General features: G+C 40.0%; 1 protein-coding gene across 1 annotated transcript in view; it reads left to right on the top strand.

Annotated features, from left to right (window-relative positions):
- PGM5 (phosphoglucomutase 5) overlaps positions 1-18,031 on the top strand; it is a 159,851-nt gene that overhangs the window by 97,406 nt on the left and 44,414 nt on the right. The window contains exon 8 of the mRNA XM_036433884.1: positions 14,531-14,666. Coding sequence (XP_036289777.1) covers positions 14,531-14,666 — 136 coding nt within the window. The remainder of the gene's footprint in view (positions 1-14,530; positions 14,667-18,031) is intronic.

The raw sequence follows: 18,031 nt of genomic DNA, 5'->3' as shown, positions 1-18,031 counted from the left end.
TCTGTCTCCTAGTTATTAAAATAACACAAATATAACAACTGGAATAGAAACTGGTAAGTCCAGGTTATCCTTTTCTCTTCATCTTTGTCTTATAAGCATTTATTGAGTGCTTATAATTTACCATATATTTATAGTCTCTAAAATTAAAGGATAAAATATTAGATGTGTAAACAATATTATACTTTAGTAATAAATATTTTCATACTTCAATTCAATAAAAATTTACTAAGTATTTACATTGTATAAGGCACTGTATTATATGGTATATATAATACAAAATGCTTAAGATCATGCCCTTAAGAATCATGCCCTCAAGATCTCTAAGGTACATAACAAGAAAGATGTACAGATGACTATTATACAAAGCAGAAACTTTAAATTTCTACAATAGAGTAATTGACAAAATATGGGAGATTTGACAATGCTTCAGGACTAGAAATTAAAAGCCAACTTTATAGAAAAGATGGAGGTTGGGCTAGTTCTTAAAGAATGGGAAGGGTTTATGCACATAGAAGTGAAAGGACAGGGACTTGTCAGATGGGGAGGGAGCAATGACAAGAAAGGTATAGGAGTGGGGGAGGAGGGGATATGTTGTGAGTAGCCAATTGTTCACTTTGTCTAAGCAGTGCCTTCCAAATAGAAATCAAGATTCATTTGGGGTCATGAGAGTAGTATTATGTCATGAACAGCTTAAAATTTTTGTTAATTAACTAGAAACTATCAGAATACATTGCATTTGTCCTAGCTGGTTTGGCCCAGTAGATAGAGCGTCAGCCTGAGCACTGAAGGGTCCTGGGTTTCATTCTGATCAAGGGCACATGCCCGGGTTGTGGGCTTGATCCCCAGTGGGGGACATGCAGGAGGCTGATCAAAGATTCTCTCATCATTGATGTTTCTACCGCTTTCCCCCCTCTCCCTCCCTCTCTGAAATCAATAAAATATATATATGAAAGAATATATTGCATTTAGTAAAAGTAAATGTTACTTGGAGAAATAAGTACATATAAATATACACACAGGTATCTATGTATACAAATAAGTTTCATTGTAAAGTGTATATATTTGAGGTAATGTCATGAAATATCTGAAAAAGACTGATCTCTAGCAGGTGTCGGTCCATAAACTTTTTCTATATAGTGGCAGATAATGAATAATTTAGGCTTTGCAGACTAAAAGGTTACGAATGGTCTTTTTCACAATTACTCAATTCTGTCACTGTAGCACAAAAGCAGCCACAGATAATACATAAACAAAAGAATATGCTATGTTCCAATAAAAATGTACTTATACAAATAAGCCTAAGTCCAAATTTGGCCTTGGGCTGAAGCTCACTAACCTCTGAGGTATAGGATAGTGTAAAGAAGGGAGTATCAAGAAACAGGACTGGACATATGAGTGCTGCAGAGCCAGTTTTGGAAGCCCTTTGCCTGCCCAGCTTAAATGTTGGGACTCGACTCAACTGGAAATAGAAACTACCGTCTGCGCAGGGGAGAGGTCTGCTTGCACTTTTCAGCAAGCTTTGCTTTCAGACAGTTATGCCGATTGCAACATGTAGAATGGACTAAAAGGGAGTTTTTAAAGTTTCTCATTGTTATATTTGCTTATCATTTTCCTTTCAAGGAGCCCAAGAGATTTTTTTCTATATATAAGAACCCTAAAAGTATTGATTCCTCCACCATTCTCCAGGTTCAGATGACACTAGCATGATGGGACAGATGAAGTCCCTGAGACCAAGAAGTGGTTAAGTGGTTCAACCAGGGCCCCAGATCCTGGGAAAGACCCGCACCTGATTTGAGTTATAGCTGAATTAAAAGATAGATCTCCTGCATACAGTATATGCGGTTTTCCACTTTCTAATGAAAGCAATGACTAAAAATTCCATCTCTCAAGCACTCAGCAGTAAATGACTGTTAGAAGGCCTGAGGCATTGGACCACTCAGTTTTGGAAGGGTAGAGTGACTTCATTCTGCTCTCATGCTGGGTCTTATTAATGCCAGTTCCTGGACAGGCACCGAGCTGGTTGCATCAGAATTTCCTGGAAAGTTTGCTAAAAGTACAGATTTTCTATCCTACCCTTACTTGAAATTCCTGGCAGTGTGGAGCCTGAGAGTGTGCATCTGTAATAATCTATAATAATAAAAGCATAATATGCTAATTAGACTGGATGTCCTTCAGGACGAAGCCAGGGCTGCGAGGGAAGCCTGGGTCCCAGGTGGCAGAGGGAAGCCCAGGTCCCGGGTGCCAGAGGAAAGCTGGTGCTGGCAGCTGGGGAAAGGAATGCCTACTCTTGCACAAATTTCGTGCATCAGGCCTCTAGTTTTAAATAAATGTCATTCTATAATTCTGATGTGCAGCCAGGAGTAGAAAATCAGAATTTTATTTTTTATTAGGCATGATAGAAAGAGTGTGCCTGACTTGGGGACTGAAAGGTCCCGGGTTCGATTCCAGTCAAGGGCATGTACCTTGGTTGCCGGCACATCCCCAGTGGGGGGGTGTGCAAGAGGCAGCTGTTCGATGACTCCCTCTCATCGATGTTTCTAACTCTCTCTCTCTCCCTTCCTCTCTGTATAAAATCAATAAAATATATTTTTTTAAAAGAAAGAAAGAAAGAGTGTGCCTGAGATGCTATGTCAGGTGTGGTCCAGGAGGTCTAGAGGTCTAGGCATGTGAGGCTGAGGATTATATTCAAGACCTATACCTGCCACTTATGGACAAGCCACGTGGCCTCTCTGACCCTCACTTCCATCCTGTGAAAGTCATCTGTTCACAGGATCTTCCTTTTTACCTTGGGATATGGTTTTAAGAATCAAGCAATTTACATAATTAAGGCAGAGAAAGTGGAGAGATGGAAAAGTTTTAGACCTGAGACTGGGGAAACACTTCTAAAATTTAATCAGATTTTCTCGAGTGGAGGCCTTTTTTTAGTGTCTCTGAGGCATGGAGCTGTGTACCAACAAGGAATGCACACTTTAGTACCAGGAAGGCTTGAAATTATGGATCTGCCTCATGTTCAAGAATGCCAAGCTGTTGTCCAAGATGAGCAGGATATATCTTGGATAAAAATTTCCCTTGCTGGCTTGTTGAGCACCCACAGCTTTCTAATGTAATGAGCTGGTGATAATATCATAGTTCTGGTTTATCTCCCATGGAAAGGTCTAGGTCCTAGACAATAGGAAACATGTGTTTATTGCTTTGTCAAAGAACCAAGGTTATTTAAGAAGCAATCATGCTTTGTGCTAGGAGCAGTTATTCACCCACTTCTTGGACAGCTGCTTTACAGAGAGAAAGGAGAATCCTATATATTAAAAGGCTAATATGCAAATTGTCCCTTTGATTGGGAGTTCAACCAGGGGGCAGGGCTGTCTGGCCAACCTCCTGCATCCCCTTCCCCTGGTCAGCTTGCCCCAATAAGTCTGATCAGGGCTGGCCGGCTGGACCCCACGAATTTGTGCACCGGGCCTCTAGTATTTTATAAATCCTCAGATTTCAGTGTAAGAACACTGTTTATCTCAATGGCATTCTGGCTACTTTACTAAAGTTTTGAATTTGAAGAAATATGGGCTTTTTCCATATATGAAAGGGGATCTACTAAAATACTTAAACTAAGATGTAAACCAAAATCTTTGAAGTTTTTTGGCATTTGTTGATGATGTGCTACTGGTTCTCATCGTTATCCATTTTCTAAAAAGTCATACAGTTTGGGGAGTGTATGAATTGTCATAGGCCAGAGGTTGTCCCTTTACAGGTAACACTGAAGAATTACTGTATTGTAAATACCTGATAAAGCTTCAGCATTGCCCACTATCTTGAGTATTGCTATTACTTTTATTATCGGAGGCCCGACGCACAAAATTTGTGTGTGTGGTTGGGGGGGCCCTCATCCCAGCCTGCACCCTTTCGCAATCTGGGATCCTTCAACTGTAACTACCAGCCTGCTCGCTTCTTACCACTTGGCTTGTCACTCCTTAGTGCTGCCTCAGATGTAGGAAAGGCTCCCACTACTGTGACTATGCTCGCCAGCTGTGAGTCTGGCTTCTTGCTGAGTGGCACTTCCACTGTGGGAGCACAATGATCACCAGGGGGCAGCTCCTATGTTGAGCATCTTCCCCCTGGTGGTCAGTGGGCATCATAGCGACCTGTCATTTTGGTCGGTCCACCGTAACAGTTGCTGGGAGATATATATATATTAAAGCTAATATCAATTGCTACACAAATTTGCTAAGTAAAATCAGGCAAAACAACAATTTTTATTATTGGAAAGACACTTCCCTCTGCTGAGTTTTTCACAATGATAATTTTTATAAATGAGCACTATATGTGCTGAGTTGTTGCTAAGCCTTTTGTATATATCCATCTTTTTCTGGAAATTTGGAATTGAATCCATGTCTACTGGTACCAATATGATTTGTATGTCATTGTCACACCAAGTTTTCCACTCTGAACTCTGGAGTACAGCCTAGTGCTCTTGAAGTTGGCTGTTTTCCCAGTCTCTAGCACAAAAGCAAGAGGCATAGGGTATGTGTGTATTCCATGTCACAGGAAATCTCAGGCATCTTTCTAGTCTTTTAAGATTTGCTGGATCCCTCAGCTTGCCGTGCAGAAATTGTAAGTGCTCTGAGGATAGGGCCCTTGTCTCCTTTACCTCCTTTCCTTGCTATATGGCAGGCTTTGAGTGTTTGCAGGATGGGTGGAAAGGTGGAAGGAAGGAAAGGAACAATGAATGGAAGGTGGATGAATGAAAAGAAAGAAGGAAGAAACAGAAGCTTTTTATTTTGGTATTTCTTCTTAGTAGTTATATTGAGTGAATGTATTGTATTTCTGGAGATCTGGGCATCATCATATAATTATCAGCACAAATTAATAGCTAACAAAACACTTCTAGGAAACTGCATTAAAAAACAGATTTTAAATTTCAAATATTTATAAAAGTATTTATAATTTACTTTATTATCTTGATTATTTCCTGTGTGGTGGTTGCTGACAATTACCTGTAAATAGCCATATCTAGGTTTCAGCTTAAGTGATCTTTAAAAAAATATATATTTTTATTGATTTTTTACAGAGAGGAGAAGAGAGGGATAGAGAGAAACATCGAAGAGAGAGAATCATCGATCAGCTGCCTCTTGTACACCCTCTACCGGGGATGTGCCTGCAACCAAGGTACATGTTCTTGACCGAAATCGAACCTGGGACCTTCAGTCTGCAGGCTGATGCTCTATCCACTGAGCCAAACCGGTTTCTGCATGTACTAAATTCTTGTGGCCTTTAGTATAGACATTCTCAGCTCTGTTGTATTATGGTTTATATTATTGACTTATTTTCTGGTTGTTTTTTGAATGGATTTTTATTTCCCCTAATAATTATACAGTTTATAACACTTTCAGGGTCACACCTATTTCTTTATATTTCACAGATGAACTATATACAGCCAAACAAACCATTAGATTCAGAGTAGTGCTGTTGAACAAATATTGAATAGATTTAGCTATCTCTTATTTATACAATTATTTTATTAAATATAAATTATTTAAAGGTAAAATAAAGGAAGACTTTTTAGTCCATTTCCTATGTCAATGATCATGAACTCTACATGTGGCTGTTTCAATATGTGTCCAAGTCTCCAGAGAAAGAGGCCCATATGCTTGTGAATTTCAGGTTATTGACATTCTACTGCATTACTTTTATTCCCAGTCAGTTGGTGTAAATTTGGCTGGGTAGCAGATGTGACCTGGGAAGCAGCAGTGCTAAGGGAAGCGGAGTCTCTGCAGGGCTGGTTGAAACAGGCTGTGCACATGTGCAATTTAATCTAGGCTGGGCCTATGCACAGAGGTGCTGTGATTGACACCCCCAAGTGCCTCCTGTAAAGTCTGGAAACTGAAACTCCCTTCTGGGCCTTCTACAAACTATTAACCCTGGGAAACAGACCTCCCTCCTAGAGTGGGAAGAATGTCTTCAGCACGTAAAATCCTTTCCGTGGGTCTCCATGGTGCCACTTCCATTGACCCTTCATTTCATTCTCCAAACTGATGAAAAGTGGCAAGAGAGGCTGTTGTTAGACACCTAAGTATGGAGCAGAAACAAAAGAACAGGGCCTCTGAGGCTGTGTCCACACTTAGCAGTGCATTCTGGGATTGGGAATCCTGGGAAAGCATGGACAGATTGAAGAGTTCCAAACAGACTGTTTCTTCTCACCATGTCTAACAAGGGACTTTTAACAATGGGGCCCACATCTTGGGATTTAAGATGCAATCCCTGAAATAGTGCTTTGAGGCTCCTCCACCTGCTCTCTGATAGTTTCTAGGGGGTTCTGCTGTATAAAGTCTATAAAGTGACAGGTCCTCAACCTTGTGGTGCAGACCTTAAACCTACTGGAGAGATTTCTTACACTTTATGTCCTGTCTTAGAGTTGTCCCTATCAGCAGTGGTAACAAAGAAACGAGATGGAATGTATGAGTTAGGAGGTCCCACTGTCCCTTAACCTTCTTGTGCTGGTAATGCTCAGGTGATAGAAGTGTTTCAGCTAGCTAGCCACAATATTTTAATGTCTTCCCCTCCTCTGGGATGGATGGATTGACTGTCTTAGGACATGTTTTAATGAAATAGTGCTGATACATATTATTTATTGAGTACTATCTAAGTGACAGATACAATGGTTAGGGCCTCCTGCACATTATTTCACTGAGACTTCTCAACAGTGGACCATTGGCAAAGTCACATTAGCAGAGGCAGGATTCAAACTTAATATTCCTGGCTCCACAGTGCTCTTTGCCCCTATTCAAGAAAATGCCCAGCGGACTTGGTAGACTGGTTTCATGTAAACAGCACAGCACCAGGAATAGACAGACCTCACCCCAATCTTGACTCCCCCTCTTCTTAGCTGACCTACTTACAAAGACTGCTTAACTTCTCTGGGCCTGTTTCCTCATTAGTGGGATGATCTGTGAAGATTTTTCTAATGGAATATTCCATGTTGCTTCCAGCTAGCCTCTTATAGTGAGGAGTGAATCTGATGCATTATATCAAACTTCATATTAGAGTTTCACTCATTTATTCATTCAGCAAACATTTACTGCACACTTCCTATGAGCCAGGGCCAGGATAGGGTGGTGCATAATTTCAGACATAGACTCTACCTTTTCTAGACCACTGAAATAAAGTGAAAACAGATTCTTCAAAAAGGTGCTTCTTTTTAAAGCAAACTTTAAAGAAACTTAGCTCTTCCTGCAGGGTGCTTACAGGGTATTGCTGTAGGCAGGAAATTAGCTAAAAATCCTGTAGCATATTTGTGTCAAGCATTATTATTATTATTATCATCCTCATCCTCATGAGTACCATCAAATTTATTGTTACACAGTCTTATTATTGGGAGCTATATTGCTCACAGCTCAGGACTAGCTACTGCCTTTTTGAGCAGTACAACCTTTCTGAGCTGACAACTGACTTGGAACTGCTTTTAAGCAGCATCACTATGTTTTCCAATGGGTGGAAGTTTTAGAGTACTTATATTTTTAAAAAACATTTATTTTTATGTATGGAAAAATAACTTTTCCCTGAGTCTTGCTTTTTGGCCAGATTTTAAAAGCTGAACTTACGAGGTTTGAGACATGGGGGGAAAAATACCTGTCAAAATTCTCTAGCATGTTCTCCAATCTCAGATTCACTTGCAAGATGTGCCTCCCAACTTTCCCCTTATAACTGATATTTTAAAAAACACAAATCCTTGTCTTGAGTAGATAAAAAGAGGGAGGATGGAATGAATTTCATTGCAAATTAATGAAAACTTAATTTGCAAATGAAAAGGGTAAATTGATGTGAGAGAAGTAAAGGGAAATTTGGCAACTTTCCAGCTTGTTTAGTGTGAGAAGGAAGAAATGCAAATTCACTACCTGAATCTTCAGAAGGGCTTTCTGCTTTATTGCATCTCCTCAGGCTCCTGGTCCTTACCTGGCTCTTCTAGTAGTGGGAAAGTCATAGATGTCTGAGCCAAACTGCCCAGGTTTCAATCTTCTTTCCACCATTTAGTCACCATATGACCTCACACAAGTGCCCGAACCTCAATCTTTTATCTGTAAAAAAGAGCTGTCAGATTGTGAAAATTAGATAATGTTTAAAATACTAAGTTCAGTGCCTGGTGCTTTGCTATTACTCTCCTAAGAATGGAATTTATCTCACTTTACAATTCTGCTTCAGGAGCAAGTTTTGTATATGTATTTCCTGTCATATGTGGCTCCAGGAAATGTGTGTGCTAAGGTTTGTGCTGAATGTGCACATGTTCTAAACACCACCAGGAACCTCTTTGAGGGAGGGAGTGGAGGAGTGGGTGAGTGGCCAAATATCCTGGCTTGCTTGAGACTGAGAAGTTTCCTGGGATGTGGCACGTTTAGTGCTAAAACTAGGAAAGTTCCAGGCAGACCAGGATGAGTTAGTTACCCTCAAACTGACAAAACCCTCACAAGTTTTCTAAATGAAAGGAGAGGCATGATACAGAAGCTGACGCCATCAAGAGCTACCCCTCTGGGCAAGGCCAGTGGCATCTATTGAACTAGAGACCAATGGCTACTTTTCCTTAACACTAAATTTAAACAAAAAGAGGAACAGGTCTAATTCATTACCCCTAAGCTATTTGCCCTTAAAGGGGGCCATTTTGAATTTTCTTCATGTAAAGCAGTGGCTTTCAGCCCTAACCGACCCTGAGAATCACTCAAGGAAATTAAACAAATACAGCTGCCTGGGGCTCATTGCCAAAAATTCTGAACATTGGTATCTTTTAATAATAAGGTCTTTAGGTGGTTCTAATGCAGCCTAGTTGGGAACCACTAACCTATGTTCCAGCTTGGAGTCAACAGCAAGTGCAAATGATTTGTATTTTCCTAACTGGCAGATCCAAACTGTCCTGACCTGAGTGTCTGTTGAGATGATTTGATCCGTTAGTAACATGTGCGATGTTTATTTGAGTTGATTGGCCCAGGCTGGGATTTCCAATTGAAGAAAATTCAAATGGATGATTGAGTACTGTTTTTATTCCCCCCCTTTTCTTTTGTGAGGTCACCATACTTATTGGTATACTATCTCACTCAAAGTAATAATGGCTTTAAAGCTTGAGAAAATTCAAAGCTTAATTTGGGTGGAGGGGGAACAGAGGTGTTTCGGATGAGAAAAAAATAGACCCTCTTTTTTGTACCAATTTGCTGGAGTCTTGTCAGGAAAGAGCTGAGCAGCCTCCTTCTGGTATCTGGGTGGGGACAGCTGCTTCTCTGGGTCAGAGTGAGTCTGAGTGAGCTTCACGTTGGGCTGGCCTCTATCCAGGTGAGTGTGAGTGGTACTTAAAGGCTTTGGGGTCTAGTAAAAGCTCCTTCCAGTGTCCTCAACCAGGGGCAAGTTCTGGAAGCACTACCAGCCAGGTATCCAGAGGAAGCAAGCTTTAAAAAGTGTACTGATGTTATTTAGTGCTAAAAGGAATGATCCCTCGCTAGTGTGATTCAGTAGTTAGAGGACTGACCTGCAAACTGAAGGGTCACAGGCTCTATTCCCAGTCAAGGGCATGTACCTGGGTTGTAAGTTTGATCCTGGTCCCAACTGGGGCACATGTGGAGGGGAGGCAATCAATGGATGTGTCTTTCTCATATTGATGCTTCTCTCTTTCCCTTTCTTTCTCTAAAAATCAATGGAAAAAATAGCCTCAGGTGAGGATTAACAAAAACAAAACAAAAAAAACCACACAAAAATAAATAAATAAGTAAATAAAACGGGGAGTTATCATTTAAAAAGTAATAACAAAAATAAAAATGAATGAGGTATGAAACCATGAAATTCATGGAGGAACTTTAATGCATATGACTAAGTGAAAGCTGTCAAACTGAAAAGACTCCTTACTGTATGAGTCCAACTACATTATAATCTGGAAAAAGCTAAACGAGGAAGAATGATATAAAGATTAGTGGTTGCCAGAGGCTAGCAAGGAGGGAAGGATGAATAAGCCAGACACAGAAGATGTTTAGGGCAGTAAAACTATTCTGTATACCCTAATGATGGATACATGTTATTATACATTTGTTAAAACCCATAGGATGTCCAACACCAAGAGTGAATTATAATGTAAACTGTGGACTTTGGTTGATAATGATGTGTCAGGGTAGGTTCATCAGCTATAACAGATGTCCCACTCAATTGGAGGATGTTGATAGTAGGGTGGTAGTATTAGTGTGGGAATAGGAAGTATATGCTAACTGTACTTTTTGTCCAGTTTTGCTGTGGAACTAAAACTGCTCTAAAAATAGTCTATTAAGATTGTACTGGCAATAATGCGTATAAATGCTACAGTAGAATACATTTTTTTCTGGGATCTCATGTTTTAAAGTTTTAAAGACAAAACAAATATGAACATATGATTGAGGAAGTAAAGAAATATCTTATTTGCTTTTTCTCCACAAATAGCTCTTTTTTTTTTTTAATCTATTGAAGGATTTTATAGAGAGAAAAAGACATGAAAGAAACATTGATTTTATTATTTATGCATTATTAATGTTGTTCTATTATTTATGCATTCATTGGTTACTTCTTGTATGTGCCATAACTGAAGATCAAACCCACAACCTTGGCATATTGGGCTGACACTCTGACCAACTGAGCTACCCAGCCAGGGCCTCAACGAACTCAACATTCTGTCCACAGAATGTTAGAATTTTGCCTGGTAAAAAAAGGGGGTGAAATGCAGGCTGAGTGAATTCCCTCTCCACGTGGCTGTAGGGGCTTTTGATGTAAATCTGAAGTTTTGTTCTTGCTACTGGGGTTTTTCTGTGAGATAAACAGAGCCCATCCTCCAAGCCCATCTTTCCCCAAGGTCCAAATTGACAGCTCAGCTGTGGACTTCCTTCCTTCCAATCCTCACATCCCATGTGATACGGAAGCCTTACAGGACATCCTTGATCCTAACCCTAAGACCTGTGAGCCCCACAAGAAGGGGCAGGGTCATATTCAGCTTCTGTGCTCTACAAAGCAATATTATTAAAACTAAGAAATGGGATCAGTAGGTTCAAAGTTCATCACTTGTTCATAAAGAGTATTGATCCCTTTAATAACTCATTATGCGCCAAAACCGGTTTGGCTCAGTGGTAGAGCGTGGGTCTGCGGACTGAAGGGTCCCAGGTTCGATTCTGGTCAGGGGCATGTATGTCGGTTGGGGGCACATCCCCAGTAGGGGGTGTGCAAGAGGCAGCTGGTCGACGTTTCTAGCTCTATCTCTCTCCCTTCCTCTCTGTAAAAAAATCAATAAAATATATTTAAAAAAAATAAAACTCACTATGCTATAAGATACCATAAATGGAAATAATGTTTTAAAATGTGAATTTCTATATACTATTGATGATGCAGATTGTTATTTCTTATTATGAAAATAATAAATGTTTATGGTATTAGCAAAAGAAGAAGAAAAGCATCTACCACTTCAGAGATTCTTGTTAATGGTTTGTTGTATATCCCCTCCAAAGCACACTGAGGGAATCCAGTGGAAACATATGTGTAATTGTTCCATCATCAATGTCTCTGTCTCCACATCAAAAAACTGTAAAGAGCACAGTTAATTTTATTTGATCACTGGTCCATTAGGTATCTTGGCAAATGTGTAACTTGTAGGCAGGTATATTCTATCCAACTCACAATCCACTTTTCAGTGGGAAACAAATGGTTGAGGTATGGTGATTTTTAAAAATCCTGCTAAAAGAGCTTTATGTCTCTTCACCACTAAATTATGACACCTTGTCTCACAGTTAATAGCATCTAATGGCTGTATCTCCAGGTAATGTAATCCTGCTGGACATACAAAGTATGCAAAGCCCATGTTTTAGAACAAAAGGGTATTTTTCTATCACCAGTAAATAAAAGGATTTTTTTATAGCTATAAAAGGACAAAAGGTTTTAAAATTATTCCACTGGGCAGACTTTCCTAGATTCTTTTGAGGGGGGTGTTGTGGCGTGGGAGAGGAGGGGGAACTTGGCCATGGAGCTAGCCCAGCATCTTCAGTCTCCTTCCAATTTTGTGGCAGTGTAAAGAATTTGCTGAATGAGACTATAGTCACTCCATGGTGTGATGAATAAATCCCAAGGTCCTCTCAGTCTAATAAATCCCAAGGTCCTCTCAGGCAACCAGCCATGTAGAAGTGTCAGCAGACCACTGATCAATGTGTAGAAGAACTAAAGACATTCCTTTTCCTTTAAATATCTTCACTGCCCTCTCAAGGTTATATGTTTTCCTTTGGGAGGAAAAACATTTACTTTTAACACTAATTGTAGCAAGAAGGGCAAAGCTTCACTAAAAAGTTGTCAAAGATGTTTAACTTAACTAAGGTATCATTGCAACATTTTCCAGGTTTAAATAGAACACCAGGTCTCCCTTTTTTATTTTCTCTATACGCTTCATAGCCCTGAATCCCGAGTTGTGTTGTCTACTGTAGTTGCTCTATTGTAAGAAGAAATGGTCCACTCCCTGGTCCCGTCCCCTTCTTAAGACAGTGCTATTGCCAGAGACAGAGGATAACATTATGTGAATAATTGAGAACAGTTTGCTTCAAAGTGTGTATTGAGGAATTGGCACAATGTCAGTGCTTTAAGTGAACTGCCAACAACAAAATCAACAGCAACCACTTGTGACATCCCAGTCACTCTTCTAAATTCCTAGGCACATTTAGTCGCTTCATCCTGACAGTAACCCCAGGGAGTGGAGGTCATTACTGTCCCTATGTTGCAGATGATGACAGCACTTCACACAAAGGTAAGCAGCTGAGCTAGAATTTGAATATGAACAATTTGACTTGAGAGCCTGCCCTCTGAACCTAATTAAATTGATACAACAACCTGCAAGATTGGTGTCCCCATTTTACAGATGAGAAGTTGGGGCTCAGAAAGATGAACATCTTTGTAATAATGTCTCACACCTGGGATGTAGCAGAGTTTGGTTTAAAATCATAACTCCAAAGTCTTCCCACGTTTCTCATACTGTAACGTCTTCTTTTGTATTCAGGGCTATGTTCACATCGGAGATAACTTACAGTTGGCCAATAGAAAGAGGCTTACTTGGGCCTATGATATATTTTTCTGGATTCTTTTTGTATAGGAAGCTACCTTTTTAGATTGTACTCTTTATTCATTAAAGTGCCATAATATGAACTGCATCTCTTTCTATATAAATAGCTGTAGGATTAAGCTTCCCGGTTTATTCCTGCCTCAAGGTCTGTGGTTGCTGTCCTCTGCCTGGAATGCTTTGAACTGAGATCTTGACTTGGCTGACTCATTCTTCTCATCACCTCAGGAGGCTGACCCTGACTACCTGTACTGGTTTTCTAAGGCTCCAATAACAATGACCACAAACTGGGTGGCTTAAAACAACAGAAATGTATCATTCTCTCATAATTCTGGAGGCCAGAAGTCGTACATCGAGGTGTTGGTAGGGCCATGCTGCCTTAAGGCTCTAGGAGGGAACCTTTCCCTGCCTCTTTTAATTTCTGGTAGCTTCATACATTCTTTAGCTTGTGGCAGCGTAACTCCCATCTTTACTTCTCTCGTCTCTTCTCTGTGACTCCTCTTCTTTTTTTTTTTTTTTTTTTATTTTTTTTTATTTTTTATTTTTATTTTTTTTTTTAAATATATTTTATTGATTTTGTACAGAGAGGAAGGGAGAGAGACAGAGAGTTAGAAACATCGATGAGAGAGAGTCATCGATCAGTTGCCTCTTGCACACCCCCTACTGGGGATATGCCCGCAACGAAGGTACATGCCCTTGACCAGAATCGAACCCGGGTCCCTTCAGTCCCCAAGCCGACGCTCTATCCATTGAGCTAAACCGGTCCCGGCTGTGACTCCTCTTCTAAGAACACTTGTTACTGGATTTAGAGTGCACTTGGATAATTCAGGATGATCTCATCTCAGGATGCTTAATATATTTGCAAGACTGTTTCTCCAAATCAGGTCACATCTGAAGGTTCTGGGTGAACATATCTTTGGGGGGGTAGGGGGAGTGGAGGAGGGCCTGTGCTATTATACCCTATTCTAGGTAAATTACATTATAGATAAAGCAGTCTTTGCTACTCTAACACTCGGACATCATCACCCAGTTCATTTTTTCCCGAGTTCTTGTCCTTATTTGGTGCATCTCATTGTTTAATCTGCCTTCTCTTCTTTGTTATATGTCTCCACCTACTTAAATTCAAGCTTCATGAGCGTGATTGCTATGTCCTTGATGCCTGCACCAATGCTTAGTATAGTGTAAAAATGACCAAATAATTACTGAATGAATAATACCATTTGACATGTGTGCTGTCAACTTGGCTCCTTTCAACAATCCATAGGATTTTATGTTATTTTAATTTCAGTTACATGTTTTTCGAAATGTAAGTATATTATGGAGCATGTATTTAACACAATGAATAAATATATCAGGCCATTTGAATGTAACAATTGCTAACTGGTCTTTGTGGTTCATTTAGCTTTTACTTTATCCCAGGAACAACCCTCAGCAGAATATTTCTTTCTCCCCTAGGCTCCGATCACCTCCGGGAGAAAGATGGGCTGTGGGCTGTCTTGGTCTGGCTCTCCATTATTGCTGCCCGGAAGCAGAGTGTGGAGGAAATTGTTCGTGATCACTGGGCCAAATTTGGCCGCCACTACTATTGCAGGTGAGACGGGTAAAGGTCTCTGTATGGACACTGTGAACTACTCTTAGAGAAGGTTTCTAAAACTGGTGGCTTGGGACCTTAAGAAGGAGGCATCTTTCAGTAAGATCTGAGGAACACAGAGGATGAAGCTGGATAACCCCTGCGAGTTGGTTGGGGTGGAGCCAAGGACTACCAAACTAGAAAGTACAGATTTCCCCTCTCCCAATGCCATGCCTCTGTAATCTTTCCATCAGTGCCTATAAGGTGGGCAGTCAGTCATCTTGAGAGGGAATCTGAACTTCAGAGCCTTGGAAAGTTCTTTGGTGCAGTCAAACCAAGGGCTTTTCTTGTTGGCTCTCCACCCATAGTTATCAAGAAATGGGGGTTGGGGGATCAGACAGAAGCCTTGACAGGTCAGGGTGCTTTTGTAATCCTCTCCCTACCTTTATCTTACCTCCCACTAATGGTCCAAACCATTTCTGAGATGCCTGAGTGACGTCCTCTGTATGGGGCCACATGATTCAGAAGCCCTAGATTTCGCTAAAGTTTTATCCCCATAAAAGGAGGCACAGAAAAGGGAAATATTACCCTGGGAAGGAGGAAGGGAAAAGGTCAGTGGCTAAGAGCTTTGGGTTGGGGGGTTTCTACCACTTTTCTGTTGTTGAGGTAAGTGAGGGGGCAGTCTTCTGGCTGTGTGGCTGCCTGCTAGATGTGTGTCCCTAGTACTCAGCCATGGTTAAGGGAAAACTAGCAGGAAAGGGTGTTAGGAAAGAACATGGGGATGGAGCAAGGGAATTCTTGGGTAGTCTTACAGGCTCTCTGTATTAAAGACGGATTGTGGCTCATTTGCTTTGCTTTTGAATAGTTAATTCCTTTGGATATTTGTGTTTCAAGAGCTTGAGGGACAGAAAGAAAGTTTTAGACTTCCCTTATAAGGTGATTGTTTCTTCTCTTACGAGGTCATTTACTTAGATAAATATCAGAGAATAAGGAAGCTTGTGATTGCACTCATTAAAGTGAAAGAAACTACAATGCTCTGACAAATGTAGACAATACCATAATATTCCTGGTTCCTGTTCAGTCAAGAAGGCTAAGGATGTAAGAGTCTGCAAACCATCTCAAATTATTCATTGTGTTGTAAAATAAGGGACTCTCAAGACAGGTGGGAACTTGTTTTAACCTCTGGTATTTCTAACAAGTGCCAAAAAAAAAAAAAAAAAAAAAAATCCTGCTTCTTGTGGGCTTTTTCTTGGCATACTGAAGAGCTAATTGGCACAACAAATCCTTCAATTGAATAAAGCTATTTTTTAAAAGTCCAACCTGATAAAATATATCATGATTGCTAACCTCCGGCTTAGTGAGATTTCTTTGAGTCAGAGATGTGTTTCTCAAAACTAGGAATGATTATCTAGTTTTCTGCCAGTGTTTTGAAGACATGGTGTTATGATAAGTATTTATAATATAGTTCACATTTTGTGGCCAAGAGCTTACGTGATAATTACCTTTTTCATAACAAATACCATATTAGAGAATATAAAGCAATGGGGATTTGAATTCTTGTTGGACACTGTTTTAGATTCTGTCCAAAAGATCATAAAGATTAAGACATAGGGAGGAAAGGTAAAATGAAAGGTGAACATTTCCTTGCCGAAACCAGTTTGGCTCAATGGATAGAGCATCGGCCTGGGGACTGAAAGGTCCCGCGTTTGATACCGGTCAAGGGCATGTACCTTGGTTGCAGACATATCCCCAGTAGGGAGTGTGCAGGAGGCAGTTGATCGATGACTCTCTCTCATCGATGTTTCTAACTCTCTATCTCTCTCCCTTCCTCTCTGTACAAAATCAATAAAATATATTTTAAAAAAAAAAAAGGTGAACATTTCCTTCAGCCTCCAGCTAATGCAGATTCAAAGGTGCTTATGAAATAAAATGGTTTCTAGTCTATTTTCTTAGTGGGGAAGAGATAATTAAACAATTTTGGTTTCACTAATACTGAGCCTGAAGTTGTATCAGAGAACCCAAATTATTTTCCTTAAGTGAATTGACCCCAGAAATTCTCCATTTAAAGGTTTCTTCCCTGGAACATGTGTTAGTGGTGGGGGAGTCAGAGGGGGTTGTAGAGGGCAAAGACCTACTTGTGTATGATGAGGAGCATTTTGGCTGGCTGGTCTGATGACTTCAGCCATAGACTGACTTGATCTGTTATAACATTAGTGGATTTTCTCAATTTCTGAATCACTTTCATTGCTTCTTTGTCTCCTACGAGATTCTCTTAACCCATCATCCCACCTCTTTATGCTCAGTTTTTTACCTTCCCCAAAAGACTATCTTTAAAGAGAATCTAGGCTCAAAACGCATGCAATGATGAAAAAGAATGTTCTGAGTTCCATATTTTTTTTTTGTTTCTGAGATTGGGGAGAACACACCTTGTGTATGAGGGAGAGAAAAAAAAGATAGGGCTATAGGTACAGGGGACCCATTGTTAGACATGGTATCATTTAATGTTCTGAATTTTGGCTACTACCCTGATATTTACTTAAAAATATTGGGTGGAAAAAAGTAAAACAACCATTCAGATATTTCTTCTTTCATTTCACTCTGAGAATTCACATTTCCCCCTGTGATACAAGGGAGTCCAAATGTGGGGTCCCAGCACCACTACTTAAGCATAGCTGCCCATCTAAAGGACTTGCTTCTTAAACAGAACATTCTGGTTTTGCCATTAGAGATTGAGAAAGACCCTACAGTTTCTTTATGGTAGTGACTAAGAATAAAAGTAATTAGCAGTTTAATCACTGGTCTGTGGCACTGCGTCAGCTGCTTGGTATCCATTATCATATTTAATCCTCATAACAAGAAATGAGATTGGTGTTATTTATGGACATTTTTTCCTAATCATGTTTCAGACCCATTGTTACATTTAATGAATGAGGACTTTTGGCTAAGAGGACTTTTTTCTTTTCTTTTTTTCTTTCTTTTTTTTTAATGGAAAAATGGTGATATTTCTTCCAAGTTTCCAAGAGACTTTTATAGTATGTTGAACTCCTTCTTTCTCTCTATACCTTTCTTTATTTATCTTCTTGCTTCCTCCCTTCCTTCCATCTTTCATTCCACTACTCACAAAGCACTTACTACTCACTTGAAGCCGCTGAGAACAAAACAGGTAAGGACTCTGCCCTCCAGGAATTTACAGTATTTGTGGGCAAAGACAGATAAGAAATAATATACAAATAAACTATCAAGGTAAATACAAATTGGGGTAACTACCAAGGAAAAGGGAAAGGGTGATGAGAGAGAGGGGGATATAGAGGAAAGCTATCTCAGATGGACCTTCAGAGAAGGTCACTTTCTGGAGGTGATACTAAGTTTGAAAACTGAAGGAGAGA

The sequence above is a fragment of the Pipistrellus kuhlii genome, unplaced genomic scaffold (assembly GCF_014108245.1).
Source record: "Pipistrellus kuhlii isolate mPipKuh1 unplaced genomic scaffold, mPipKuh1.p scaffold_m20_p_12, whole genome shotgun sequence".
NCBI classification, from domain to species: Eukaryota; Metazoa; Chordata; class Mammalia; order Chiroptera; family Vespertilionidae; genus Pipistrellus; species Pipistrellus kuhlii.
The sequence above is the reverse complement of the archived record's forward strand: the minus strand, read 5'-3'. Positions and strand labels throughout refer to the sequence as shown.